Here is a 26,313-nt window from a genome sequence, read left to right as displayed (position 1 = left end):
ATCATTGTGAGGAATAAATGAGTTAATATATGGAAAGACTACTGCCTGGCACATGGTAAGCAATGGGTTAGCTGTTATAATTACCCAATGTACTATATATGCATACATAGTATAGTACTAGGAACCCTATATATGTAGATACATACATAAAACTATATACACACGTAGGTATGGTATACACACATCTCTCTCCAGTGACTTTCTTTATTTTTTAATTAATTAATTAATTCATTCATTTATTTATTTTTGGCTGCACTGGATCTTCGTTGCTGCACGCCGGCTTTCTCTAGTTGCGGCGAGCGGGGGCTACTCTTCGTTGCGGTGCGCGGGCTTCTCATTGCGGTGGCTTCTCTTGTTGCGGAGCATGGGCTCTAGGCGCGTGGGCTTCAGTAGTTGTGGCTCGCGGGCTCTAGAGCGCAGGCTCAATAGTGGTGGTGCACGGGCTTAGTTGCTCTGACGCATATGGGATCTTCCTGGACCAGGGTTTGAACCCGTGTCCCCTGCATTGGCAGGCGGATTCTCAACCGCCACGCCACCAGGGAAGTCCCTTGGAGCACTTTTTATCTGAGCATCTCTGCCTCTAAGAATCTGCTGTGTATTATTCCATAGAAAGGATGCACCAGGATTTACCTAACCTTAGGACTTGTGGGCTATTTCTTAGGTTTGGTGCAGTTTGGGGGACAGTTTGTAACTATCGAGCGCAATTTTAAATTCATCACCTGCAACTCAGTCGTTCCCTTTCTAAGAATTTATTCTATCCAATCTCCAGCCTTGGGGTACACAGGCCACGTCCCAGGCATTAATGGCGGCTATGGCACATGTGCGCCCCCCAGATGCGCAGACAAGGGACGTAGTGTAAGGCTGCAGCAGGAGAACTGGTTGGAGGGCGACCCCTGGCTCATGCCCAGGCTTGCAGCTCCCCTGTCATTCCCAAGGAGGCGGGCCTGCTACTGACCCCGCCCCAACCATCTGGTCCCGCCCCAACAGGCCCCGCCCCGCCGCCAGCGCCACCACCCACTGAGCGCGGCCGCCCGGCAGGCCCCGCCCCGCCCCAGCCAGGCTAGCCCCCAGGCTCCGCCCCGCCCGGCACTCTGTGCGCTTGCGCCGGCGTCTCAGGCTCACGGGCCCGGCGGCCGCGGCTCTTTTGTCTCCCGGCCGGAGCCCGAGCCGGATCCTGAGCTAGGGTCGGAGCCCAGGTCAAGACTGGGTTGGAGTCGGATCGCGTCCGCAGCCCGGGCTGCCCGATGGGGCGCTCCCCCTGCCCACCACCCCCGGCCCGTGCCGTCGCCTGAGCCCCGGCCTGCCTGGCCCGGCCCGCGCCATGGAGTCCGGCCGCGGCGGCCTGGAGACCGTGGGCAAGTTCGAGTTCTCGCGCAAGGACCTGATTGGGCATGGCGCCTTCGCCGTGGTCTTCAAGGGGCGCCACCGCGAGGTGAGGGGCCGGCCGGCCCGGACAGAGCGCCGGCGAGGGCGGCCCCCCCGCCCCGGGGTCCCTCTCCGCATCCCCCGCTCCAGGAACCCCCCCTCATCCCCACCGCCGGCCACCCCTATCCCCACCTCCACACCCCAGAGGCCCCCTCATCCTGCCGGGGACCCCACATGAACACAGCCGGGCGCCCCTCGTCTCACCTCACAGCCCCGGGACCCCACGTCCCCCTCACATGCACGCCTGACCCCCTCATCTCCAGGGACCTGCTGGGCGCTTACCTGGCTTGGGCAAGGCCTTCAAGGGGTTCCCGGGTTCCCCGCCCCCTGAGGGACACCCGCGCTTGGTTTTCAGAAACACGACCTGGAGGTCGCTGTCAAGTGCATTAACAAGAAGAATCTCGCCAAGTCCCAGACGCTCCTGGGGAAGGAAATCAAGATCCTCAAGGTGAGCTGGCCTCAGAGGCCGGAGGGGAGAGGGTGATGGGTGAGTCCGCTTCACTCACGGGAAACTTGGGTTTCTGTCCTAGGAATTGAAACATGAAAACATCGTGGCTTTGTATGACTTCCAGGTAAGGCTGCGGGCCGCCGTCTTGGTGGGGAGGGGGTGTGCTCCCCTCTGCCCCCGCCCCCACTGGCCCCAGTACAGTCTCAGGCCCCGGTGACTTAAGTCGCAGTCCAGCCAAGTGCTGGAGGCCCTGGCCAGGAGTGGACTGTTCTAGGCTAGCATCTCGTACTGGGGGAAGGGGCTGGGCACCCCCCTGTGTGGATGGGCGTCGGAGGCCTGCGGGGACCTTGGAGACCCCGCCCTCAGCCCAGTTCTTGGGCCTTGGTTTCCTCTGGGCACGTTGGGAAAGCTCCCACCGTCCCCGGCCACCTGCGTGCCATGGGCGGCAGCGCCGCTCCACTGGGGGGGGGTCTGGCTACAGCGTGGCCCTCGGGGGGGTCTGGCTCAGTGGCTGCGACAGTGAGTCCTGTCCCCAGCGCAGGCTCAGGGCAGCCCTGCCGGCCTGGACCACCTGTCTGGGCCAGCGGATTGTTTGTTGACATTACCCCAGCGGCCCGGCATTGGCCACCGTCTCCCTGTGTCAGACTGGGGGAGGGGCGGGGCTCAGGGAGATGCCTTCTTGCTGGCAGTTGGGGCCAGCCACCCGGGCAGGAGGGAGGCGGGTGCCCAGCTGATGAGGCCATCTCCGGCCGAGCTGGCCCAGAAGACCGCGGCCTGTTTCCCCCAGTGACCCCGGGCCCCCAGGCCTCTCGGCCCAGGTCTGGGACCCTGGAGCCCCAGTTTGGGGACCGGGAACCTGAGGCAACAGATCTGAGGGCCACAGCGCTGACTAATGGTTTTGAAACCTGTTTACTGAGGCCACGGGACCAGCCCCTGGCCGAGGGGAAGTTCCCAGCCTGGCTGTCTGTGTTTTCGTGGCCTCCTCCCTCCTTCCCTGTCCTCTCCCTCCCCCTTCAGAGCTGGGCTGCGGCCTTGGGGGCTGTGGCATGACGTGAGGTGACTTGGGGAGGGCCCAGGTCCGATGTGACAGCGACAGGGGGAGTGCCTGGAAGCTGTGTTCTGGGGCCAAGAGGGCAGCCCCCTTCCCCCTCCTCCTCTCCCACCCTTCCCTGTCCCCTGCCCCCGCCTGTGTGCACCCTCCTTCCCATCCTGGCTGGGCCACACACCTGGTTGTGGGCAGTGCCACTTCCTCCAGGGCTGGCAGTGCTGTGGCTTCCCTTGTGCAGAGGAAGTGCTTAGAGGCCAGCCAGCCTCTCCCTTGCAGGGCCCCCCCCCCACACTGCCGGGGCTCTGTGCTCTCAGCCTTTGGGGTGTGGGGTGGCTCCCCAAGTCCTTAGACACTTGTCTGAGACACACGTGGGACCCAGGAAATTATGGCTTTTAAAAACAGTTAATGATTTGGCTTAAAAAAAAAATGAAGAAACAGTACCAAAGGGACGTGGAAAAAGGTGACTCTACCATCCCTGTGCCCATGAGCCCCATCTCCCCCAGAGGGTCTTGCTGGGGACAGTGACACATGCTCACGTACCTCCTTGCTGCTGCACCGTCCCCAGCTCTGCTGCGGCGTCTTTCACTTCAGTGTGTCTTTGAGAAGGTCTGGGTCACTCCACATTCACTCAATCCATATGTGAGAAGTGACACCCCTCCTCCCAAGAAAATTGTCCCCCATTCTTTCTGCAAGGTTCAGAGTCCAGACTCTGAAGTTAGGTGACCTAGTTCCAGTCCTGGCTCTGCCACTTAAACGAGCTGTGTGTCCTGGAACGAGTGTCTTAATCTGTCTGTGCGTCCATGTCTTTCTCTGTAAAACAGAGGGTCTGGAGTTGTTTGGTTGACACTGGTCCTAGGAAGCACTGTATGTGCTGGCGTTGCTGCGACCGTGGCTGTGGTGTTCTTTGCAGCTGTGTGGTGTTCCGTGGCCCTGTATTCCACAGTTGACCTCACCAGCCCCCCACTGGTGGGACGAGAGGTTATTCTGGGATTCTGACATGTCAGCAGTGTGGTGGTGACTCTCCTGGATTCACCTTTGCCGTGACTGTGTGTCTGCAGGGTGGATTCCTAGAAATAAGAGGATGCGTATTTTAGTTTGGAACGGTTGCCAGATCGCGGTCCACAGAGGATGGGCCGTGCACACGGCAGCGCTGCTGGCGGGAGGGGCTGTCTCCCCACAGCCTCGCCAGGAGGTCGGCTATCAGGCTTTCATCTTGGCCTGCCTGAGAGGTGGAAAATGACATCTCTTACGGTTCTGTTTTTCACTCTGGGGGGAGGCTCAGCATCTCTCTGTGTGCACGTGAACACCAGGAATGCCTCCTACCCAGGGACGTGCTCCTGTGGGCCTTGTGATTACTGAGGTTGGACGGCACTGTGGGTAAGCGGCTAACGGCATGGGCCCTGCGCCCTACTGCCTTTCTGAGCCCAACTCGCCCATTTACTTACCTGTGTGGCCTTGGGCAGGTTACTCAGCCTCCTGGTGCCTCAGTGTTACCCAGAAAATGGGAGATGATAACAGTACATCTATGGCATAGGGTGGTTGTGATGACAGCTTGAGTCCATGTATGTTGAGTGTTTAGATCTGTACTTGTTAGTTAGTAAGCGCTATATAAATATTGGTTGGTGGAAACTCTTTATATATTAATGACAGCCCTTCTGTGATAGGTTGCAAATCTTCCTCCTCAGGTGGCTTCTTGTCTGTTGAGGTGGTTTTGTTTCGTGGCCAGACGGCATAGTGACTGTTGTCAGGCCACGGTGGGTGCGTGGGGGAGGCCTCTGGGGCGGTGCTGTGCTCTGTGACCCGCAGACGTGTGGGCAGGCAGCGGGAGCCCCTGGCCTTGCCTCTCCTTGAGGGGCAGACGGCTGGCTCTGGGTCTTGCCTTCCCCTGCTGGGCCGTGGTTGGGTGTGCTCTTTCTGGGGAGAGTGGTCATCACAGGGGTCAGGGGACAGCTCTGCCCAGCGTGCACCCTGGGACGAGGGCCTTCCTGAGACCAGCACGCCGTCCAGCTGCTTCCCACAGCTGGGTGACTCACTTCCCAGCCTGGCTGACAGAGCCACCCCTAGTGACTTTGGGTGGGTGGACACCTCAGTCAAGGGGAGAGGTCTGCCTCGCTGTGGGGTCATTCAGGACAGTGCCAACCTTTGGCCTTGCTTTTTCTATCTAGAACGCTGGCTCTCGGTGGTGGGCACCATGACCCAGGCGGGCTTGGTGGGTCCCGGGCAGGGACGTGTGGATTCTGTGTTTTCCATTCTGGAAGCGTCCCCTGCTTCTCCCGAGTCAGGGGCAGGCCCGGTGTGTGGGAGGAAGGGGGCTGGAGAGGGCAGCTGGCCTCCCCCCGGCTCCCCGCCCCCCGGGAGCCACAGGCACACAATGGAAGCTGAAGGAGGCTCCCTGAGGAAGGGTGGGCTTCCTCCTCAGGGTGGGGCTGGGCATCCCTTCCTGTCTAGGCGCTGTCCAGGAGAGCCCAGCCTGGGGGCGGGGAGTGCCGCGGCTCCCGTGGGCTGCTGTGCTCCGGCCCTGGCTGTGGCTTTTGCCTCCTTCTGGAGCCAAGACGGCCCACTCCAAGGGGTTAACTAGGTCAGTGCCCGCCTGCCCACCTGCCCACCAGGCCCAGCCCAGGATCACCAGACAGAGTGGGCTCGGCCGAGCCCGGGAGCTGGGATCCTCTTAAGCAAAGCACCTTAGCGCCCTGTGGAGTCAGGGCGGCCTCCTGCGTGCCTGGGCGCCCATGCCAGGCAGCTTGGGACACCTGGCCCCGACACCCGGGCCAGCCCAGTCCCCGGGGCCTGTGGGCGCGCCACTGAGAGACGGAGAGGGCGCCGCTTCATCCCACCTTCAGGGCTTCGCCTGTCCTCTCGAGGTGTGCAGGTCAGGGTTCACTGCCCCCTTCCTTGGGGGCCACACGCACGGTGGAGTGGCCAGGACTCTGGCGCCCGGCCCTGCCCCTCCCGCGCCAGCTGGATGACAGGCAGAATCACAGGACCTCTCTGTGCCCGTTTCCTCCCCTTAAGTCGGCTGGGACGTCGATGGGACCTGCCCGGTCCCAGGTTGCACCGGGGGGACTGGTGGGCTGGGGGTGACCCCGCTGTGCTCCCTGTAGGCCCGGGGGCCTGGTGGGCCGGCGCCTCGGCCGTGTTGGTGGTTTTGCATTAAGAACATGACGGACTCCTGGGGCCAAGAGCGCAGCCAGAAGCTCCCTCATCCGCCTCCCCCAGGAGGGGAGCCCTCTGGCTCAGCGGTCGCCGCAGCCCCAGGAAGCAGTCCTGGTCCTTTCGAGTGTCCAGGCCGAGTCTGGACCCGACCCCGAAGGAGGCGGCCTGCTGTCGGCAGTCCCCTTGGTCCCCCCGCCTGGGGGAGCTCGTGGAGACCAAATATAGCTCAGGAGGAGGAAGGCCGAGGCGTGACCCTTCCGGGTCTTGGGTGGGCAGCAGGCTGCCAGGGGCAGGCCAGCTGTGCCACCGAGGCCGCACTGACCTCCCCCGCCCCGGGGAGCCTGGAGAGCCGGCTTCCTCAGGGGGCCTGGGCACGCAGCTGTCCTGGAGACCGCCGCACTGGGGGCGCTGCAGGCGTGGCCGAGGCTCGTGCCGGACCGCGGGGTTAGAGCCTAACAAGCTGATGCCACGGGCGGGGAAGGGGCCTCTGAAGCCAGGGCAGTGGGGGACCCCGAGGCCGGGCCTCCGCGGGCCCGCATCCCACGTGGTGAGGGGAGGCGGGCACGACTCCCCCGGCCCAGTCCTGCTGTGCTGTCCCCCTCAGGCCCTGACCCTCTGGGCTCCGCGCACAGTAGGGCCTGCGGGCGACACCCTCGGTCTCTGCTGGTGGCCCACGGGGTGAAGGGACAGCGGTCGGGGAGGAGAGCGGCCCCGGAGCCCCTGGTCTTTGCTCACTGAGGGCTCGCCGAGGCCCGGGGGCGCCAGGAAGGCTTCAGGGAGGTCTCGGGGGGCCGGGTTGTCAGGCGGTGGGGAGGGCTAGGAGCCCCGAGCCAGTGGGCGGCGGGCCCCGTGGGGTGGCCCCACGGGAGGGAGGGTGCCTGGCCCGGCGTTTGGAAGCGGCCCCAGCTGGACTGGGCTCGGGGGTCCCGTGCGGGGGTCCCATGGGTTCCTGGGCACGAAGGGCAGTGTGCTGTCAGTGACGCGCGGGCACCTCCTTTGTGGGGCAGGAGGTCCTGGGCTCCAGGCTGCGCGGGGCTCACCTCCCCGCGGGCAGGCCCCTCGTCCCGTCCAGCCACCGTTCTGCCAGCCCTGGGTGACTCCCCGGGGACCCTCAGGGGGCGTGGATGCTGCATCTGTCTCCTGTCCTTGTCATCCGGCCTCTGTCCGTCCTGGCTCGGTGGGTGATCGGAGGCTTTCCTGGGGAGCAGGGGGCCTGTCGGGAGGACAGCCAAGAGCTGGGGGTGCCTGGGCCCCGCCCTGCGCTGCCCCTCTGGCAGTGTGACACCTCTGGGCCACTCAAGACAAGGCTGCTCCCTGGCGGGCGAATTCGGGAGCCTGTTCAGCGTGTCCCCAGAGGTGGCCGTGGTCAGGGTGACGGCAGGTGAGGGAACGGGTGGCCTGGGTGTCACGGGGAGTGGCTGTTCTATCTCCTGGGTTAGTTCTGGGTCCTCATCTCTGGCCCCTCTGCCCGGGAGCCTCCGGCTCTGCACCCGGCTCTCAGAGCCTCCCTCCGTTGGGATCTCCCTCCTCCTGGTCCCCCTCTGTCCCTGTTGGCCTGGGCCCACCCCACCGGGGTCGGTCGCAGTCGCGGGCGCGGTGTGACCGGGGACTTTCTCCCTGCATTATCTCTCTCCGCAGCTGGCCTGGGAGGGCGGGGCCTGCGTGCTGGGCTGAGGCAGCTCCCACCTCTCTCCTGGGCGGGGGTTGGGGTGGCCTGCTTTGGTGGGCGGAGCCCGCCCCCTCCCAGAGGAGCCCGGCTGGGCAGTTGGGAAGGCTTCTGCATCCCTGCCGGACACGCGGCTGAGTGAGGGCCTGGGGAGCAGGGTGGGGCACGCGGCCCAGCCAGCCCCGGGAGCTTTCAGTGTCCACCTCTCAGCCCTGCTCCCCGGGGCGTCCCCGTCCTGGACCCACAGCCCCTCTGTTGGGGGAGCTCTGGAGGCATGGGGGCTTCTCTTTTGTTTCGACTATAAATGTATCTATTTTATTTACTTATTTTTGGCTGCGTTGGGTCTTCATTGCCGCACACGGGCTTCTCTCTGCGGTCGCTTCTCTTGTTGCGGAGCACGGGCTCTAGGTGCGCAGGCTTCAGTAGTTGTGGCGCACGGGCCCAGCTGCTCCGTGGCATGCGGGATCTTCCCGGACCAGGGCTTGAACCCATGTTCCCTGCATGGGCAGGCGGATTCTCAACCACTGCGCCACCAGGGCAGTCCCGTGGGGGTCTTCTCTTGTTTCAGGGGGCTGACATTTACACCTGGGGTGTCATCCAGTGGCTTTGTGTTCTACTGGTGTGGGTCTGAGCCCAGGCCCAACCTCCTGGGGGTAGGGTGACTGATCGGGGTCCTCTGTCCTGCCAGGTTGGGGTGGCGGGGGCATCCCTGGGACCTGAGTAGGGGTGGAAGGCGGTGGCCCGCTGCTGGGGATCAAGTCTGTCTGGGCCTCGGGTGCCCTCCCCCAAAGGCCGCTGAGAAATGTCCCTCCTGCAGCCACCTCCCTCCTCCCACCCAGGCTTCCCTCGGGGCTCCCCCCATGCCTTGAGAGCTCCGGGGCCAGCTCATGCACTTGCCCCCTTGCCCCTTGGGGGTTAGAAGCTGGAGCTGCCCGTGAGCAGCGTGCTGGTGGGGAATGGGGACTTGGTGCATTCTGCTGGGCGGCGGGGAGGGGCTGTTCCTGGTCCCCAAGGCCCAGCAGTGTACTGGTGCTGAAGGGGCTTGGGGACTTGCTCCTGGCTGGCAGGGCCCCTCAGTTAGGGAAGACCCCGCCTGGGGAAGAGGGGAGGGGACTGTCTGCAGGAGAGCAGAGCGGTTAGGACCCCACCTGCCTGGTTGACTTGGCTTCGCCAGCCTCAGTTTGCTCATCCGTGACCTAGGGATCTCAGGGGCCCCTCCTAGACGGACGCCGGGGCCGTGAGTGCAGGAAGGCGTCTGTGCGCTGGCCTGAGCAACGGGCTCCTCAGTCCTGCTGGCGTGGACCGAGCTGTGGATGCTGGTGGCACCCCGAGGCCATGGGTGGCCAAGGGCTGAGCCGGAAGCTGGCCGGCAGTGGGCTGGCGGCGCCAGTCTATAATGCTGTTGGCATCTTTGATTCCGGAGCCAGGAGCAGTTTCCGTGGCCTGAGAGTCAAGGCCCTCACACCCTCGCTGTGTCCCTTCTTGGGGGCCTGAGTCCCCCACTAAGTGCTTCTCCTTGGCTAGGACTCACCACTCATAGAAAAGCAAGCTGAGCCCTGTCAAAACCTCCGGGCCAGGGCTGACCTTGACCTTGATGGAGACCTGGGTTGCTGAGGGCTCGCCCTGGGAGGTGGGGTCCTTGCTCCACCCCTGACACCTCTCCTGCGTCCTCAGCCCCTTCCCCAGACTTGACAAATGGAGTGGTCTGATTGGCTGCTTCTCCGGTCACTCAAGCCCACTTGGCTCAGACATCCTCATCTCCTGGCCACTAACCAACTGGCTAAGCCCTGGCATGACAGGCCCCAGGGCTGCCAGGCCAGCCAGTATCCACACTCACTGGCCTCTCCTGCCTGAGCCCAGGTGGTGTGTTGAGGGCAGCTGCAGGTGCCGGGTGCCCAGGTCACACTGGGGCCAAGCCAGGCTTCCCAGACGGCTGCCAGACTGGGGGACAGGGCGTGCTGCCCTCCACCTCTCACTGCCTCTTCTGTGTCCTGCAGGAAATGGCCAATTCCGTCTACCTGGTCATGGAGGTGAGTCCTGGAGGCCAGCTGTGAGGACGGGGAGGCTGGGCCCTCTTGGCTCTCAGGCCCCTTGTCACCTTGGGGTTAGAAGTTGTTTTCATGTCCGTGGGCTTAGGGCCACCTCACCAGCGGCCACAGCAGGTGCTGGAGGGGCGGTGAGCACCCCCCATTGACCTCCTCAAGCACGGATTGCGGGGGGCGTCTGCCCTGGGCTAGAGACAGGGCACCAAGTGCCCGGGGAGCAGGCGTCCAGGGGTAGGGTCGTGGGAGACCTGGGCAGGGCTGGAGGGCCTGCCCTGGCCGCTGACCAAGGCGTGTGGCCGGTCTCTTGCAGTACTGTAACGGCGGCGATCTGGCCGACTACCTGCACAGTGAGTGGACACGTGCGGCGGGATGGGCTGCCCGCCGAGGCTCACCCTGGCCCATTCTGAGAGGTGGCCTGGCGTGAACGAGCTTTCCTGGGCCTGCTGGTGATGGCGGATCCTCGCATTCCCCTGGCGCCTGCTGGGAAAGATGGAAGGGGGAGTGGAGCCCCGCTGGGGACACATGCTGTATCAGAACCACGAGGGGTGGCCTCACAGGGCAGACCTGGTCTGCAAGGGTCACTCTTGAGCGGGGCCCCATGCAGCCCACTGTGGATGCGGTGCCCGGCAGGGTCCCGGTCGCTGGTCGGCTGCTCTGTGGGAGCCAGGCCTGTCCTGGGCCACGGCGGGGCCGGCTCTCCACAGGGGGCGGGCCTCCGCAGGGCCCTGGCGCAGGTGGGGGACTACCGCTGAGGCCAGGCCTGGGGCTCATCGCACAGCTGCTGGCCATGGTGCACGCTGTGAGCAGCGGGTAGAGGGAGCTGCTGAGAAGCGGCCCTCAGCTGAGAAGGGGCGGGGTGTGCTGGGCAGCAGCGCGGGCCTCGCAGGCGGGGAGGGGACACCGGGCCAGCTCAGAGTCAGACGGCGTGGCCGACAGGCCTGGAGACCGCAGGGAGGGGCGCGGGAGCTGTGCGGGGCGGGAGGCCCCCAGCTCGGGGCGCCCGGGCGAGCTGCGCCCCACGGAGCCCGTCTCCCCTCAGCCATGCGGACGCTGAGCGAGGACACCATCCGGCTCTTCCTGCAGCAGATCGCGGGCGCCATGCGGCTCCTGCACAGCAAGGGCATCATCCACCGGGACTTGAAGCCCCAGAACCTCCTGCTGTCCAACCCTGGCGGGCGCCGTGCCACCCCCAGCAACATCCGGGTCAAGATCGGTGAGGCGGCGGCCGGGGCCCCGGGAGACCGGCGGAGGTCCGGGGGCCGCGGCCACGCCTCTCACGCCTCTCCTCGCCTGCAGCCGACTTCGGCTTTGCCCGGTACCTGCAGAGCAACATGATGGCGGCCACGCTCTGCGGCTCCCCCATGTACATGGTAGGTGGGCCACCCCAGTCCCTGCTGCCCCGTCCTGTTGGAAGGGGCGTCCGCGGTGGGGTTCCCTCCCGTGTCCAGAGTGGAACCCCATCCTGTGGCCTCACTTGGGTGGCAACCGGCATGGCTGTACCATTTCCCGCCACGTCTGTGGCATTCGGCTGGTGTCTGTTACGATTGGCTGGCACCTGGCTGGAACCAGACTTTGCTCAGCGCACGCTCAGCGTCCGTTCTCGCCGTAGCGCTGACCGCACTGTACCCACGCAGGCCCCGGAGGTCATCATGTCCCAGCACTACGACGGGAAGGCGGATCTGTGGAGCATCGGCACCATCGTGTACCAGTGCCTGACAGGGAAGGCGCCCTTCCAGGTGGGGCCCCCGGCAGAGGGTGTGGGCGCGCTCAGCTCTTCAGCCCCGTGGTTGTTGGCCGCCACAGCCCTGCGGCCTGCCCTCACTGGAGTGACGTGGCCGCCCAGCTCCCCACCATGCAGTCACTTCAGGGCCACGTCCTGCTCAGGGCCGAGGCCGGAGTCTCCACTGCCTCTGGGGCGTACCTGGGTGTGTCCATGTGTATGTCTGAACCAAGTTTCGTGGCCTCCGTCCTGCCCATTCCAGGGCTGGCGTGACCCACCAAATTGGTACCAGGACCCCAAGCTCTGGGGTACACCCTGCATTTGGAAGGCAGTGGCCTGCTGTGTGCTGGACCCCAAAGGGTCCAGGGCTCTGAGCCCGTGCCGCAGGCCCTCGTGTCCCATAGTGGCCTCGTGGACCGACCCGGCAGCTCTCCACTGTCGCCAACTTGCCCCAAAGCGCCCTCTGCCTGCCCGGTGACCTAGGCTGCCCCCCCCCCAACCCCCGCACCTCCCTGCCTGCCATTTCCTGCACGTGAGCAAGTGACTAGTGGAGGGCTGTCCCCCGCTGGCATGTTGGCCTTGGGAAGGCAGGGGCTGTCTTGCTCTTGGCTGTACCCCCCGTGCCGTGAACAGTGCCTGGCACACAGCAGTGCTGAGCGCGTGACACATGAACAGGCGTGTGGGCGGGGCCCACTTGGGGGGTGAGCTTGTTCTGGGGCCCTTTGCTGGGGTGGGGTGCACAGGCCACATTTTAATTTCAAGAAGCACATGACCAGTCACACCAGATACCCAGGATGCACCCACACCAGGTGGGAAGGGGGCCCAGTCAGCATCCTTGCTCTGGGCCCCCCTGGCCCCCCTGTGTGGTCCCTGTGGTTCCACAGCCTGGCTGGGGGGAGGGGGGCCCTTTCCTTGGAAGCAGGCGGGGGCGCTCAGTGTTTGGACAGACAGGCTGGCAGTGCTGGACCAGGGGCCTCTCGGGAGACAGAGGCTCTGAGCGGCTGCTGGCCGAGAGCGGCGGGGATGCTCACACCTGGCCCCCCTGGCCCCCACTTCCAGGCCAGCAGCCCCCAGGACCTCCGCCTCTTCTACGAGAAGAACAAGACGCTGGTCCCCCCGTGAGTGCCCCTCCCGCCAGACACAGACACCCCGCCCCCCCACCCCCGGGCAGGCTGCCCTGTCAACGTCGTGCCCTGTGCCCCCAGCATCCCCCGGGAGACCTCGGCCCCGCTGAGACAGCTGCTCCTGGCTCTGCTTCAGCGCAACCACAGAGACCGCATGGACTTCGGTGAGCACCGCCTGGCCGGCCCACCCCCTCGCCCGACAGGCCTGGGGGGTCAGGGCCCTCTGGCTTGCGCCCCTGCCCCCCACGTCCTGCACACCCCGCTCCCAGGGGCCCTGTGGCGCCAGTGAGTGGGTTTCCCGGGGCCCGCAGCTCCTTTCCCAGCAGCGGAGATGGTAAAATCCCCGGTTTTGCAATGGGCAGCAGTGCTGGGAAAACCGTGGGCAGGGTGGGTGGACCCGGGCCTGGGCCGCGCTGGGGACGCCCGCTGTGTTCAGGAGCCGCCCGCTGGGGCTCTGCCTCCCCCCGTTCCTGGCGTGAGGCAGCGGAGACCCGGCCCAGAGCCAGCTGGAGCTCGGGCCCCAGGGCACGGTGGAGCCTGGCCTCGACCCTGGGAGCCCTGGCGTCGGACCCTCCTGAGCCCAGGCCCGTCCCTCCTCCTGCAGATGAGTTTTTCCATCACCCCTTCCTTGACGCCAGTGCCGCCGTGAAGAAGTGTGAGTCCCCTGAGGGTCTCGGCACTCCCGTGCCCCCCCCTTCTCCCTGTGGGCTGCCAGCCCCACCCTGGGAGGTTGGGGGCTACCAGCTCCTCAGCCCTCCTCCAGCCTGTGGTCCCCAGGGGCCCCTGAGGCCAGGGGGTGGGCTCGAGCTCAGCTGACTTGGTGCCGTGGGATTGGAGAGGTGAGGGCGGCCCTCGCCCAGGTCCCCTCCCGGCCCCTGGGTTCCTCCGGGGCGGGGCGGGCCCCGAGCCGGCAGCTATGCTCGGGCGTGGGGTTGACATGGGCAGGGTGGGAGCGCGCAGGGCCGGATGGGAAGCATCCCGTGCTGACGGGTGCTGACCTGTGCCCTCTGCCAGCCCCGCCCGTGCCCGTGCCCTCGTACCCAAGCTCGGGGTCCGGCAGCAGCTCCAGCAGCAGCTCCACCTCACACCTGGCCTCCCCACCGGTGAGTCACGCGCAGGGCGGCGGGCTCCTCTCTCCTTCGGGGCGTGCAGGCGTCCGCAGGAACCTCGTCGGGCCCCGCCCCAGCTCGCGCCTTTATTTCTGCTGTGTCGTCTGGTCCCATCACACCAGACTCAGACACGTTCTGCTTGTGAATGTGGCGGAGTTAGAAGCGGGTGGGGGCCTGTTTCAGGGTCCCTGTGTCCCGTCGGTCTCTTCAGCACCGTGTCAGCTCCGCGCATGCGTGTGCGCAGGCGCGCGGGTGGCCACGGGCGGGGGCCCCGTGTCCTGGGAGCCCACCCGCCCCGCAGCCTGCGTCCCCAGCACAGGGCTGGGGTGAGGTCTGCCGAGGTTGTGCTCGGGGGCGGGGGCCCTGGGGCTTGAACCTCCCTTGGGCCGTCCGTCTGTCTGTCCGTCCTGCCAGGCGGGGGCCGGGGCCAGGCTGGTGGCAAACAGCGCGGCTCTCTCACGCCCGAAGGCGGACCTTCCAGACGCCCCACCTCCCGAGCGCAGTGCAGGGCCACGGGGGGCGGAGGGGGTCGCTTGACACGGGGTCTCTGGAGCCTTTGGGGGCCAAGCGGTTCCTTGTGCTGGGCAGCAGGGGGCTCCGTGAGGTGACCGCTCCTGTGGGGGAGGTCACCGGAGAAGGAGTGGCCTGGGGGAGGAGAACGTGCAGAGCCTCTGCCTTGTCCCCACGGCCCCCTTCACCCAGGCCCTGGGGCCGGGTCTCAGCGGCCTCCCCTCTTAACCCCAGTCCCTGGGGGAGATGCAGCAGCAGCTCCAGAAGACCCTGACCTCCCCAGCCGAGGCCGCCGGCTTCCTGCAGGGCTCCCGGGACTCGGGCAGCAGCAAGGACTCGTCCTGTGACACTGACGACTTCGTCATGGTCCCGGCCCAGTTTCCAGGTCAGGGGGCCACCAGGCAGGGGTGGGCAGGGGGATCACTGCAGACGTGCCAGACGGAACCCCTAAGAAGGGGCTTCTGGAAGCTTCTACCCCAGATCAGCCTGGCCAAAGAGTCAGAGCTGAGTCCTGCCCGCTGCGGAGCATCCAGGGCGCCTGCTCCGAGGGGGAGCTGCTGCCCTCGCTGTGTTTGCTGACCTGCAGCCCCCCACCCAACCCCGCAGAGCTCTGTTCTCGGGTCCTCAGTTCCCCTCGCGACCCCGGATGCTGGCACTTCTCTCACGGCCTTGGCCACCCTGAGACTCCCGGGGACGGGGCTGGGAGGGAGCGGGCCCAGGTGTCCGACGGGCCACCTTGAGCCTGTGGGCTTGGCTCCGCAGGGGAGGAGAGGCCCCGCACCAAGCCGCCGGCAGCGCAAGGAGGGCAGCGGGAAGGTGGGGACCCAGCGGTCCTGGAGGAGGGGTGAGGCCCAGACTGGGAGGTGTGGACACCCAGCCTGGGGTTCGCTGAAGGCTGGCGTGTGGGAAGGGTACCAGGGTCTCCTTCGAGCGCCGTGAGGTCCTGACAGGCAAAGGGGGTTGTCAGCGCGAGCGACAGAAGCGGGGACGGGAGAGTGCTGGGCTCGCCGTGGCCCGGGCCCGCCCAGGAAGAGGCGCCTGGGTCCAGCCTCGCCCGTGTCCCATCCACAGGTGACCTGGTGGCCGAGGCGGTCGGTGCCAAGCCGCCATCGGACAGCCTGATGTGCAGCGGGTAAGCCCCCAGCCCGAGCCCCGCCAGCTCTGCGGGGAGGGCGACGCCTGCTCTCAGGCTGTCCCCTGACCTGCCTGGGTCAGGCAGTTTGGGAAGGGCCGAGTCTGCTGTGCCCAGTGCAGGACGGAGTCCCAAGGAGGGGCCAGGGTCTGCGCTCCTTTGGCCTGAATGTGAGGCCCTGCTGTCCGCCCTGTCCCCGCCAGGAGCTCGCTGGCGGCCTCTGCTGGCCTGGAGAGCCGCGGCCGGACCCCGTCTCCTTCCCCGCCCTGCAGCAGCTCTCTCAGCCCCTCAGGGTAAGCAGGGCCCAGGGCGCAGTCGGCATCACAGTGCCCAGCCCCAGTTGGATCCTGCAGGAAGCGGTCATGTCCAGAGGCCCTGCCTTCATTCAGGCCCGGCAGAGTGCCAGGTCCCTGTGGGTGGTCCAGCGGAAGGAAGGGATTGTGGTGGAAGGGATGCAGGGGGGCCTTGGGGCCCAGGGGTGGTTACCGGAACCACCAGAGACCAGTGTCGTCGCTCCCTCCCCCTCTCCCCGAGCTTGTGGGGCGAAGCGGGCAGGGACTCCCAGTGCCAGCAGGAGCTGGCCCAGCCCCGCTGTCCTCTGTCCACCCCCGCACTGGCTGGTCCCAACCAGAAGCCACCTGGGTGCAGAGAGTGGGGGGCATGGGGCACCAGGGAAGCAGTGCTGGCCGTGTGCAGAGACAAGCAGGTGGCCCGGAGTGGCCTCTGCCCCAGGATGTTAGGGCCTGGGGTTCAGCCCAGCGCCCCATCCGCGGTGACCCCGGCCTCTCCCGCCGCACAGCCGGGCCGGGGCATTCTCCAGCAGCAGGTGCGGGGCCTCGGTCCCCATCCCAGTGCCCACTCAGGTGCAGAACTACCAGCGCATCGAGCAGAACCTGCAGTCGCCCACCCAGTACCAGACGGCACGGTGAGTGCACGGGGCCCCCCCGTGGCCAGGCACGTCCCAGGGGACTGTCAGGAGAACCCCATGCAGCCCACTTGGATGGTGCAGGGCCATCTCGCACGCACGGTTGTGCAGACTGCACGCTGTGTGACTGTCGGCGCCACCGCTCTGTGGACATACTGGCTGGCACTCAGGCTGTACCGTGACTGCTTTCTGGTAGATGTCAGTGAAGTGTCTTGTGTCCACAAAACCGACGTCGATTTTTCTAAGTTTCGGAAGAGGAGAGGGCACCTTTTTTTGTAATTCACAGAAGCCCCTGTGGGTCGGGGGCTGCCCTGGTGGGGACTTGCAGCTCCCACCGGGTTGTGGCTGCTGGTGAGGCCCGTTATTTGGACGGAGGGGGACAGACACGTGGCATGCTGGTGGCCCTGGCCGGGCGTGGCTAGGGGCCTCACACCCTGTGCCTGCTTGCGTCCGCAGGTCCTCTGCCATCCGCAGGTCAGGCAGCACCAGCCCGCTGGGCTTTGCACGGGCCAGCCTGTCACCCCCGTCTCACGCCGAGCACGGAGCCGCCCTGTCCAGGAAGTTCTCCCTGGGTGGGGGCCGGCCCTACACGCCATCTCCCCAGGGTGAGCCTGCGCGCTGCTGGTGGACCCAGCCTCGGCGCTGGGACGGGGAGTCTCCACGCGGGGGGTGGGGGAGGGACTCACTCTCTGTCCCACATTGACCTCGGCAACCCCTCTTGCCCCCAAGTCGGAACCATCCCCGAGCGGCCGGGCTGGAGCGGGGCGCCCTCCCCCCAAGCAGCCGAGATGCGGGGTGGCAGGTCCCCTCGTCCAGGTAGGTGCAGCTCCGGCCCAGTGGGTGTGCAGGTGGAGCTGGGGAGGGGCGGAGGAGCTGGGCTGACCTCCCTGGGCCGGCCTGTCGCTGCTTGGGATAGTGGCCGTTTTCCTGGTTCACAAGCATCATTTCTTAAGCGTTAAAAGAAGGCAGGAAACTCCGTGAGACTATTTGAACAAGCTTAAGCCTTCAGCTTACGGAGGCCCACTGTGGGGCTCAGATCCCACCCCGACCCCGCCATGCTGTGTGACCTCGCGCAGGTGTCTCAGCTCCTCTGTGCCTGTTTCCTCAGGTGCGCAGTGGAGCCTAGGTGCAGTGCGGCACAGGTGGCCACGAGGGTAAAGGGAATCCTGAGCAGGCGTGGGGGTCTCCATACAGTGTCCTGGTTGGTCATGTGGGTGGGGCCAGGCAGTCCTTGGACGGCTGTGATTGGGCCCGTCCTGTCCCGCCCTAGGCTCCTCGGCACCTGAGCACTCTCCCCACAGCGCCGGGCTGGGCTGCCGCCTGCATAGTGCCCCGAACCTGTCTGACCTGCGTGTGGTCCGTCCCAAGCTGCCCAAGCCCCCCACGGACCCGCTGGGTTTGGCGTTCGGCCACCCGCAAGCCAGCCCCCCACAGCCCTCCCACGGGCTGCAGTCCTGCCGGCCTCTGCGCGGCTCGCCCAAGCTGCCCGACTTCCTGCAGCGGAACCCCCTGCCCCCTATTCTGGGCTCCCCGACCAAGGTAACGGGGCCGCGGGCCTCCAGGGGGGTGGGTGGGGAGTGGCTCTGTATGTGCGCGGGCCACCGGGCTTTCTGCCTGGTGGGATTCCCACAGGACCTGAGGGGCCCCGGAAGCCAGAGGCAGGGCTGGTGTGCTCCAGCACAGCTGGACCTGCCCTCTGTGCTGAGACCTCTTGCGCTGGCTGGTGGCTGGATCCGTGTCTCCCCGTTCACGTGTGGGGTGGCCACGTCCCCGTGACGAAGACTGGCTTCCAAAGCCAAAACATCTGCTCTCTGGCCCTTGACCGGAAGCGTCCCGACCCTGGCCCAGCATCTAGAGCCCCAGAGAACCCAGGCTGCCACCATGGGCACATTACTTAGTTCATCCCTTGCCTTAGTCTTCCTGTCTGTGAAACGGGGCCAAAACCTGCAGCTACCTCGTGGTGTCTCTGTGAGGGCATAGGTGCACACGTGCGTGGCCTGTGTCGGACGCGTGCGTCTGCGTGTATCACTGTCCTCCAGCACAGGGTGGAGTCAGCCTTCACACCTTTGCTGTGAAGACCTGGGTCGTGGAAGTTTGGGGTTTTGCGGCGTGGGGCCCTGCAGACTCAGGCCAGCGCTGCTGACCCCGTTGAGATGTGAATGTCACCGTGGCGGGTCGTTCTCAGCACTTCACCTGCCCCTCCTAGGCCGTGCCCGCATTCGACTTCACCAAGACCCCCAGCTCCCAGAACTTGCTGACTCTCCTGGCCCGGCAGGGCGTGGTGATGACGCCGCCTCGGAACCGGACGCTGCCCGACCTCTCCGAGGCGGGGCCCTTCCAGGGGCAGCAGCTGGGCCCCGGCCTGCGGCCCACCGAGGACACCAAGGGCCCCTTTGGCAGGTGAGTGGGTGGGGACTCCCCCGACGTGGCCTGCGGGAGGAGAGACTCAGCCCTGCCTGCTGTCTGTGGGCACCTCACTCCCTCTTCAACCCCTTCTGAGCCTCAGTTTGTGCGTCTGTTCAATGGGTGACAGTAACTGCCCGGGGTGGGTGGGAGGACCGGGTGGCCAGCACAGTCGGGACAGGCTGGGCATGCTGACCAGGCTTTGGGGCCCCCAGACCCTGCCTGGGGGGGCCGGGGGGCTGGCCCTGGGCAGCGGGTGGCCTGGTGCCTGGGTCTCTGGATCCCCTGGGTGGTGCACGGCACGTGTTCACCACCCTTCACCCTGCAGGTCCCTAAGCGCCGGCCGCCTCACGGATCTGCTCCTTAAGGCTGCCTTTGGGACGCAGGCCCCTGACTCAGGCAGCGTGGACAGCCTGCAGGAAAAGCCCATGGAGACCGGTGTGCAGGGGGGCCGCCGGGGAGCGTTCTGGGAAGTGGGGGCCCCCCCGCGGCGGGAAGACCCTGAGCCCCGCCTCTTGCTCTCCAGCGCCGTCTGCTGGCGTCGGAGGGAACCTGCACCCGGGAGCCCGCGCCGGGGGCCCCAGCAGCCCTTCCCCCGTGGTGTTCACGGTGGGCTCGCCCCCAGGTGGGACCACGCCGCCCCCGGGCCCCCGTGCCACCGTGTTCTCAGGTGAGGACCGTCGCTGGCCTCGCGGCTACAGCGGATCAGCAGCCCGTGCCGTCCGTTAGGAGGCGGGAGGGGCCCTCGCTGTAGAGTCAGGAGCTGAGCCGGGCGCTACCCTCACACGAAGCCCTGGGAGGGTCCTCCTTGGAGGCTCGGGGGCACGGCTCCCACAGACAGCCCCCTGCAGCCCTGGCCCTGGACTCCGGGGTGTCCCTGCAGTGGGCGGGGGCCCGGGAGGGGTGAGGCCTCCGCTGGGGCGCCTGCTCGCAGAGGGGCAGGAGTGGAGCGGGTGGGGACCGGGCTCTGTCACAGAGCGGCGGAGGCCTGATGGGGAGGGTGGCCGGCCCTCTCCCCACAGGGGGCCCCTCCAGCCCCCTCGGCTCGGCAGGCTCCTCCTCCGCCCGTCACCTGGCGCCCGGGGCCTACGGCGAGGCCCCCCTCGAGGTACCCGCCCCCGGCCACTGCTGCAGCTTTGCCGACCCCGTTGCCGCCAACCTGGAGGGGGCCGTGACCTTCGAGGCCCCCGACCTGCCCGAGGAGACCCTCATGGAGGTGAGGGCTGGGCCGGGGCAGGCGCCTGGCCCAGCGTGGCGTCCGGGCAGGGCTGGTTGCGGGTGCCGAGGTGCATCCCTCAGTCGCCCCGTCTCCCCAGCAAGAGCACACGGAGATCCTGCACAGCCTGCGCTTCACGCTCGTCTTTGTCCAGCACGTCCTGGAGATCGCGGCCCTGAAGGGCAGTGCCAGCGAGGCGGCCGGGGGGCCCGAGTACCAGCTGCAGGAGAGCGTGGTGGCCGACCAGATCAGCCTGCTGAGCCGCGAGTGGGGGTGGGTGTGCCCAGCGGGGCCCCGCGGGGAGGCGGCGGGGGTGCGGGCCCCACCCCTGACGCGTCCTTGCCGCCCTGCAGCTTCGCGGAGCAGCTGGTGCTGTACCTGAAGGCAGCCGAGCTCCTCTCCTCGGGCCTGCAGACCGCCATCGACCAGATCCGGGCCGGCAAGCTCTGCCTGTCATCCACCGTGAAACAGGGTGAGGGCAGCCTTGGCCGGTGGCGGCGGCGGTGACAGCGGCGTTCGGGGCACGAGACCCTGAATCGGGGCAGGGGAGTCGGGAAGGGAGGGAAAACTCTCTCTGGGAGAAGGTCAGCGAGGAAGAGGTGACGAGGGAGGCCTTCCTGAGGAGGTTACCTGGTGCAGGCCCAGCCCGGGGAGGGACAGTTGGGGGCGGCAGGTGCAAAGGCCCTGCGGCAGGGCCCCCACGGGTCTGGGGTCGGGAAGGCGCAGCGTGCGTTGCTGGAGCAGAGTGCCGAGGAGGTGGGGCCGGACGGTGCCCCGGGGACGGAGGGAGGGGCTTTTGCCCGCCGGTCGCGCGTGGGTTTCCTTCCTGGGGGCCGGCCTGAGCTGCCGGGGCGCCTCCCACAGTGGTGCGGAAGCTGAACGAGCTGTACAAGACGAGCGTGGTGTCCTGCCAAGGCCTGAACCTACGGCTGCAGCGCTTCTTCCTGGACAAGCAGCGGCTCCTAGACCGCATCCAGAGCGTCACCGCCGAGAAGCTCATCTTCAGCCACGCGGTGCAGACGGTATGACGGGCGGGGCCCCATGTGGGGCAGGGCGCGGAGAGCGGGCTGAGGAGCGGGCAGGGGCAGGTTGACGGCCACAGCTCCGCCGGATTTCAGGGGGCATCACTCCCGGGGTGGGAAGTTACACGACGCTGTCCCTGCAGCCAGCACATGTCACCCAGGCCCCTCCAGCCCTGGGGGGGAGCCGGGAGCTCACCTGGGCTTCCGCCTCGCTGTGAGGCTCCACGGCCCAGGCCTGTCCCTCCCTGAAACTCAGGTTCCTTACCTGGAAAGCGGGGAACCTGGTTTTCAAGGCTCTTAGCAGGTGAGTTGGTTCCTCCTTCTCTAGAGGAAACCAACGCAGGCAGCCCAGCTGGGAGGTTCGGCGTGAAGGCAGGAGGGGCTTGGAGGGGCCGTGCTCAGTGCTCTGCGTCTGTTGCTTTGGGGTCCTTGTGCCCCAAAAGCGCTGCTGCTGAGGCAATGCTTGTTTTTGAGAAAATTCACTCGTGCAGTAAAAACGCACCCCGAACAGACGTTCGGGAACAGTCGGCCTCCTCGTCCCCGAGCTCCCCCTCCCCCAGGGGTGACCGTCACCGATATGACTGGGACCGAGGGCGTGCTCTGCCCGGTGCGGGTGGCCGGTCGCCTGCCCTGTAACCCTGGCTGCCTGCGGCGAGCAAGCCTCTGTCGAGACTGGGCGTGACCCGGCGGCGCCCACAGCGTGCTGCACCGTGGCTCGTGCGGCCGTCAGCCCTGGGCCCCCCGTCTCTGTGGAGGGCAGCTGGGCCCAGCCTCCGCCCTCACCCGGCAGGTGCAGTCGGCCGCCCTGGACGAGATGTTCCACCGCCGGGAGGACTGTGTCCAGCGTTACCACAAGGCCCTGCTGCTCATGGAGGGGCTGCAGCAGATCCTCTCGGACCAGGCAGACGTGGAGAACATCGCCAAGTGTCAGTGCCCGCCGGGCCCCTGGGTGCGGGGGCGGGAGGGGGCAGCCGGTCCCCGCTCACCGTGGTGCCCGCCCCCCCTCCCTCCCTCCAGGCAAGCTGTGCATCGAGCGGAGACTCTCAGCCCTGCTGACGGGCATCTGTGCCTGACCTCCTCGAAGCCCGGCCCACGGCGCCCAAGGGGCTTGGACCTTCGCTGCCGATCCATGGGGTGGGGAGCAGCGTGCTGGCCGGACTCGGAGGGACAAACCCGCGGCCGTGACACCACTCGCTGGTGCTGCGGAAAGGACCATGGCTCCCCATCCAGCGTCCGGAGCCAGGCCTCTCTGTCTCCTGGGCTCCGTGCCCGTGGACTTCAGGGCGCTGGAGGGTCCCGCACAGCACCTCAACGTAGGCCAGTCCCCTGGCCTGCCTGACGGGCAGAACTCCCTGCCCAGCCGGCAATCAGAACTTCTCTCCCGGCTGCCTCGATGGCAGGTGGGGATATGTGGGCGTCCCCCCCCCAACCCCGCCCAGACCCCAGGGCTGTCTCGCTGAGGACAAGCAGAGGCCCTGAGACCGTGATGCCCACTCAAGCCAAAGCCGCCAGGCCTGCCCAGCGGATCCACCAGCAAAAGGTGTGTCCTCCTGGCTCCCTCTCCTCCCTTCCCCGAGACCACCACCCAGCTTTGTGAATCACCCAGCACTTTATGCAGGCGGACTGGACCCGGGGCTGCCGCTCGGTCCCGGCTCTTGCACCACCAGGCGCGTGTACACACCCGTAATCACATATCCGTGTGCAGACGGCTCCGCGAGCGCGCGTGCTGTGCCTGCCGCCCGGGTTGCTCGCGGGGCGACACAGCCGTCTTATTTAAATGTTCTTTTAGGGACGGACAGTACGAAGCACCGAGCTTCCAAAACGCAGCACAGACGTTGTTGCCGCCTTTCACACTTTACTCCTAAGATGTGTCTTATCTTCTGCAGCTCTTTTTCTTTTTTTTTTTAAACGAAGAAAACTCGTATGAGTTGACGTTTTGTTCTGAAAGGACGGGGGCAGGGTCGGGGCAGCCTCGGCCGCGATGCTGAGACCCGGGGGGCCGGTGGCGCTGGGCGCGTGTGGTCTGCTCGTGGCCGTCCGCCCTCCCGCCTGTAGGGCGGCCCTGCCCCTACCCCTGCCCCTGCCCCCTGCCTGAGGACGGCGGGCGGCCGAGGACCGTGTCGTGCGTGAACCTCCCTGTCCGGCTCTCACAGCGGGTCGTGACGTCAAGTCCTCCGTCCCCTCACCCGGTCCTGGCTGCCGTGGGGGGTCGGCGGGGAGGCCACCTTCCAGGCTCGGGGGGGTCCCTTTTCTGGTCTGCCCAGCTCCGCCGAGCCCCTCTCGAACGTGTCCTCAAGGATGCAGAGGGAGCCGCCCCGGTCCAGCACCCCCGGCGCTGAGGTTTCACCACAGGCCCAGGCGAAGACCCCACGTGTTTCTCTCTTGCGATACTTGAAATCTTGCCTCTGTGCTTGGACGCAGAAGAAGAAGAGCAGCCCTGGGACTCGTTTCTGTCTCCGCACCAGTGACTTGAGCTTCTCCTCCTGCGTAGAAAATGTCCGTATTTATTGCTTTACGGTTGGCTGGAACCAGGGCCTCTGAGGGGCCGGCGCCGCGGGAGGGGCCCCTCGGGCTCTGTCCGCGGGCCACCTCCAGGGTGCGGGGTGAGCGCCGCCCGCCCAGCCTGACCTCCACAGCACAGCTCTCCGCCCTTGGTCTACCTTACAAGACGTTCGTGTCACCCGGCCCCCCGCCCCCACCCCTTGCGTTAAGTTGTGTAACATCAATTTAAGGAAATAAACCTCTGGAGTTGTTGGGCTGCTGTTACCGATGGTTTGGTCACGGCCTACCCTTCTCCCGCCGCCTCCTTTCTCGGACTACACGCCCCGCCCCCCCACGTCCTGCAGCAGCAGCCGGAGTTTGGAGGTCAGGTTCGGGGCAAGGCTGGGAGCTCAGTCCTCCAGGGGTTCACCGGGTGCCAGACCTTGACAGCAGCCGAGTCACTTCCGTCCCCACCCGCGGCGCAGGAGGGTCCCCCGCCCCACCTCTGGGTGGATGTGACAGGCTGTGGTTTGGATGTGCACGCCCCCGACAGTTAGTGACCTCAAGTATCTTTTCATGTGTTTGTCAGCAATTTCTAGATCATTTTTGGAGAAATATCCATTCATGTCCTTTGCCCGTTTTTGAATCGGATGGTTTCTCTTTTGTTGAGTGGTAAGGTTTCCATTTTTTAGACTACGTGTTTTTTTTTGTGTTTTTTTTTTTTGCGGTACGCGGGCCTCTCACTGCTGTGGCCTCTCCCATTGCGGAGTACAGGCTCCGGACGTACAGGCTCAGCGGCCATGGCTCACGGGCCCAGGCATGTGGGATCTTCCCGGACTGGGGCACGAACCCGTGTCCCCTGCATCGGCAGGCGGAGTCTCAACCACTGCGCCACCAGGGAAGCCCCTACGTGTTGTTTTTTATTTATCTGTTTCTAAGTGTATTTTATTTATAAATTTATTTATTTATTTTTATTTTTTTGGCTGCATCGGGTCTTCATTGCTGTGCGCGGGCTTTCTCTAGTTGTGGCGAGCAGGGGCTACTCTTCATTGCGGTGCGCGGGCTTCTCATTGCGGTGGCTTATCTTGTGGAGCACGGGCTCTAGGCTTGAAGGGTCAGTAGTTGTGGCACACGGGCTAAGTTGCTCCACGGCATGTGGGATCTTCCTGGACCAGGGCTCGAACCCGTGTCCCCTGCATTGGCAGGTGGATTCTCAACCACTGCGCCACCAGGGAAGCCCCACGTATTGTTTTAATAGGTTAAAAGTATCTCATTAAGTTACCAAAAAGGCTAACCACAATGTGAAACGAAAGTTCGCGGAGGGGTAGTGATAGAGGAAGTGGAAGGTGGGGCCTCAAAAGGCCAGGTCCCAGCAGGGCTGCTCCAGTCTGGCTTCCTGGAGTGCGTGCTCCCGGCTCTGCAGACAGGAAGGGCCGTGCCTAGTGGAGATGCAGCCCCTTCCGCTCTATGGGGCTCCCGGTATGTTACACAAAGAAATGCCAAAAGAGGATTAAGACAACCGTGGCATTTTGTTGTCAAATTAATAGACTTCGTTTCTTACGGTGGTCTTAGGTTGACAGAAAAATTATGCAGAAAGTACAGAGTTCCCAAATACTCCCTCTCCCCCTGCCACCCACTTTACTTCTCCTGTTAACACCTTGCATGGGTGAGATTCATCTGTTACAACTGATAAACCTACACTGACACATCAGCATCACCCAGAGTCCATGTTTACGTTGTGATTCACTCTTGGTGCCCGTGCTGTGGGTTTGGACACACATGTGATGACCTGTACCATTTCAGTGTCATGCAGAGTAGTTTCACTGCCCTGAATATCCTCTGTGCTGTGTTCATTCCCTTTACTGTCTCCATAGTTTCGCCTCTTCCAGAATGCTGGAATCACACAGTGTGTAGCCTTTTCAGATGGACTTCTTCCGGGTCTTTCCATGGCTTGATGGCTCATTTCTTTCCAATGCTGAATGATACTCCCCTGTCTGGGGGTACTGAGTTTATTTATCCATTTTCCTACTGAAGGATATCCTCTTGCTTCCCAGTCTTGGTATTTATGGGCAAAGCTGCTGTAAAGATCCCTGTGTAGGAGCCTGACAGTAAGGAGGGCCCAGGAGGGCTGGCTGGGCCGGGGGTGCAGCGGGCACACAGGAGGGACCGGCTCCCCCCTTCCTGCGGAACTCACATTGCCCTGCACGCTCCTGGCAAGCTCACAGGGGGCCTTCGGCCAGGAGGTCTGGCTCAGGTGCCTGCCCCACTTCCAACTGCCCCCTGGGCACCTGTCCCAGCCTCACAGGCCTCAGTTTGTTCTCCGTAGATCAGAGATGTGGGATCGGGGCTGCTGGGTCCGGCTCGGTGCCACCATGGCCAGTTTGCAGGGAGGCCCGTCGGTGGTCTTTTTCTTTCATTCTCTCGGCTGACACAGGACCTCAGAGCACGGCCCCAAGCTTCCATCCTCTCCACCTGCTGGCCTGTGGCACAGCCTGGGGTCTGGGGCTTGCCCCTGAGACTGCCCTCACCCGGTCTGGGTTTCTCTTCCAGCACCGGGAGCTTCCTGGTTCACACGGGCAGGGGGAGATGGACTGCTTCCCGGGGCACAACCCGAAGTCCCAGCATCCAGTCTCAACTGCCTTCCTCTGTGGCTCTAGTTCCAGCCGTCACAGTTGCCCAGGTCTTGCGTTCACACGGATGGTTCAGCCTGGGCCCCGTGTCCACCTCATGTGCCAGAGTGGGCCCAGGCCTCCAGAGCTGCAGAGGCCGAGGGTGGGGAAGGAGTGTCCCCCGACAAAGGAGTCTCTATGGTAAGGGGTGCTCTGTGATGGTAGGTGCTGTGTGACGGGGTTCTCTGGGGGAAGGTAGGGTGCTGTGTTTTGGGGT

At 65.3% G+C, this 26,313-nt stretch overlaps 1 protein-coding gene across 3 annotated transcripts; it reads left to right on the top strand.

Moving 5' to 3' along the window:
• The first annotated feature begins 1,110 nt into the window (after nucleotides 1–1,110).
• ULK1 (unc-51 like autophagy activating kinase 1) lies at nucleotides 1,111–22,104 on the top strand. Of its 3 annotated transcripts, XM_060118397.1 has the most exons (28): nucleotides 1,111–1,432; nucleotides 1,781–1,873; nucleotides 1,956–1,997; nucleotides 9,738–9,770; nucleotides 10,096–10,132; nucleotides 10,825–10,998; nucleotides 11,082–11,155; nucleotides 11,420–11,521; nucleotides 12,565–12,623; nucleotides 12,711–12,793; nucleotides 13,234–13,284; nucleotides 13,644–13,732; nucleotides 14,483–14,633; nucleotides 15,320–15,380; nucleotides 15,584–15,673; nucleotides 16,180–16,305; nucleotides 16,762–16,910; nucleotides 17,035–17,121; nucleotides 17,576–17,844; nucleotides 18,512–18,705; nucleotides 19,037–19,146; nucleotides 19,235–19,378; nucleotides 19,731–19,924; nucleotides 20,025–20,197; nucleotides 20,278–20,396; nucleotides 20,789–20,946; nucleotides 21,737–21,872; nucleotides 21,964–22,104. In XM_060118397.1, exons 1-28 carry the CDS (start codon nucleotides 1,322–1,324, stop codon nucleotides 22,017–22,019), a joined length of 3,165 nt encoding a protein of 1,054 aa, XP_059974380.1. In that variant the 5' UTR covers nucleotides 1,111–1,321; the 3' UTR covers nucleotides 22,020–22,104. The 3 variants fall into 3 exon arrangements, with proteins under 3 accessions (XP_059974380.1, XP_059974382.1, XP_059974383.1); XM_060118399.1 differs by lacking the exon at nucleotides 15,584–15,673; XM_060118400.1 differs by lacking the exon at nucleotides 1,111–1,432 and having other exon boundaries at nucleotides 1,785–1,873; nucleotides 10,869–10,998.
• Nucleotides 22,105–26,313: the final 4,209 nt, after the last annotated feature.

This window comes from Mesoplodon densirostris, chromosome 15, assembly GCF_025265405.1.
Source record: "Mesoplodon densirostris isolate mMesDen1 chromosome 15, mMesDen1 primary haplotype, whole genome shotgun sequence".
NCBI classification, from domain to species: Eukaryota; Metazoa; Chordata; class Mammalia; order Artiodactyla; family Ziphiidae; genus Mesoplodon; species Mesoplodon densirostris.
This window is presented reverse-complemented; position numbering and strand designations above follow the sequence as displayed.

Coding starts and splice junctions, on each gene's coding strand:
- ULK1 (XM_060118397.1), top strand. CDS start 1,322: ATGGAGTCCGGCCGCGGCGGCCTGGAGACCGTGGGCAAGTTCGAGTTC. Junction 1,998..9,737: donor TGGCTTTGTATGACTTCCAG/GTAAGGCTGCGG, acceptor TGTGTCCTGCAG/GAAATGGCCAATTCCGTCTA. Junction 17,122..17,575: donor TGGCAGGTCCCCTCGTCCAG/GTAGGTGCAGCT, acceptor GTCCCGCCCTAG/GCTCCTCGGCACCTGAGCAC.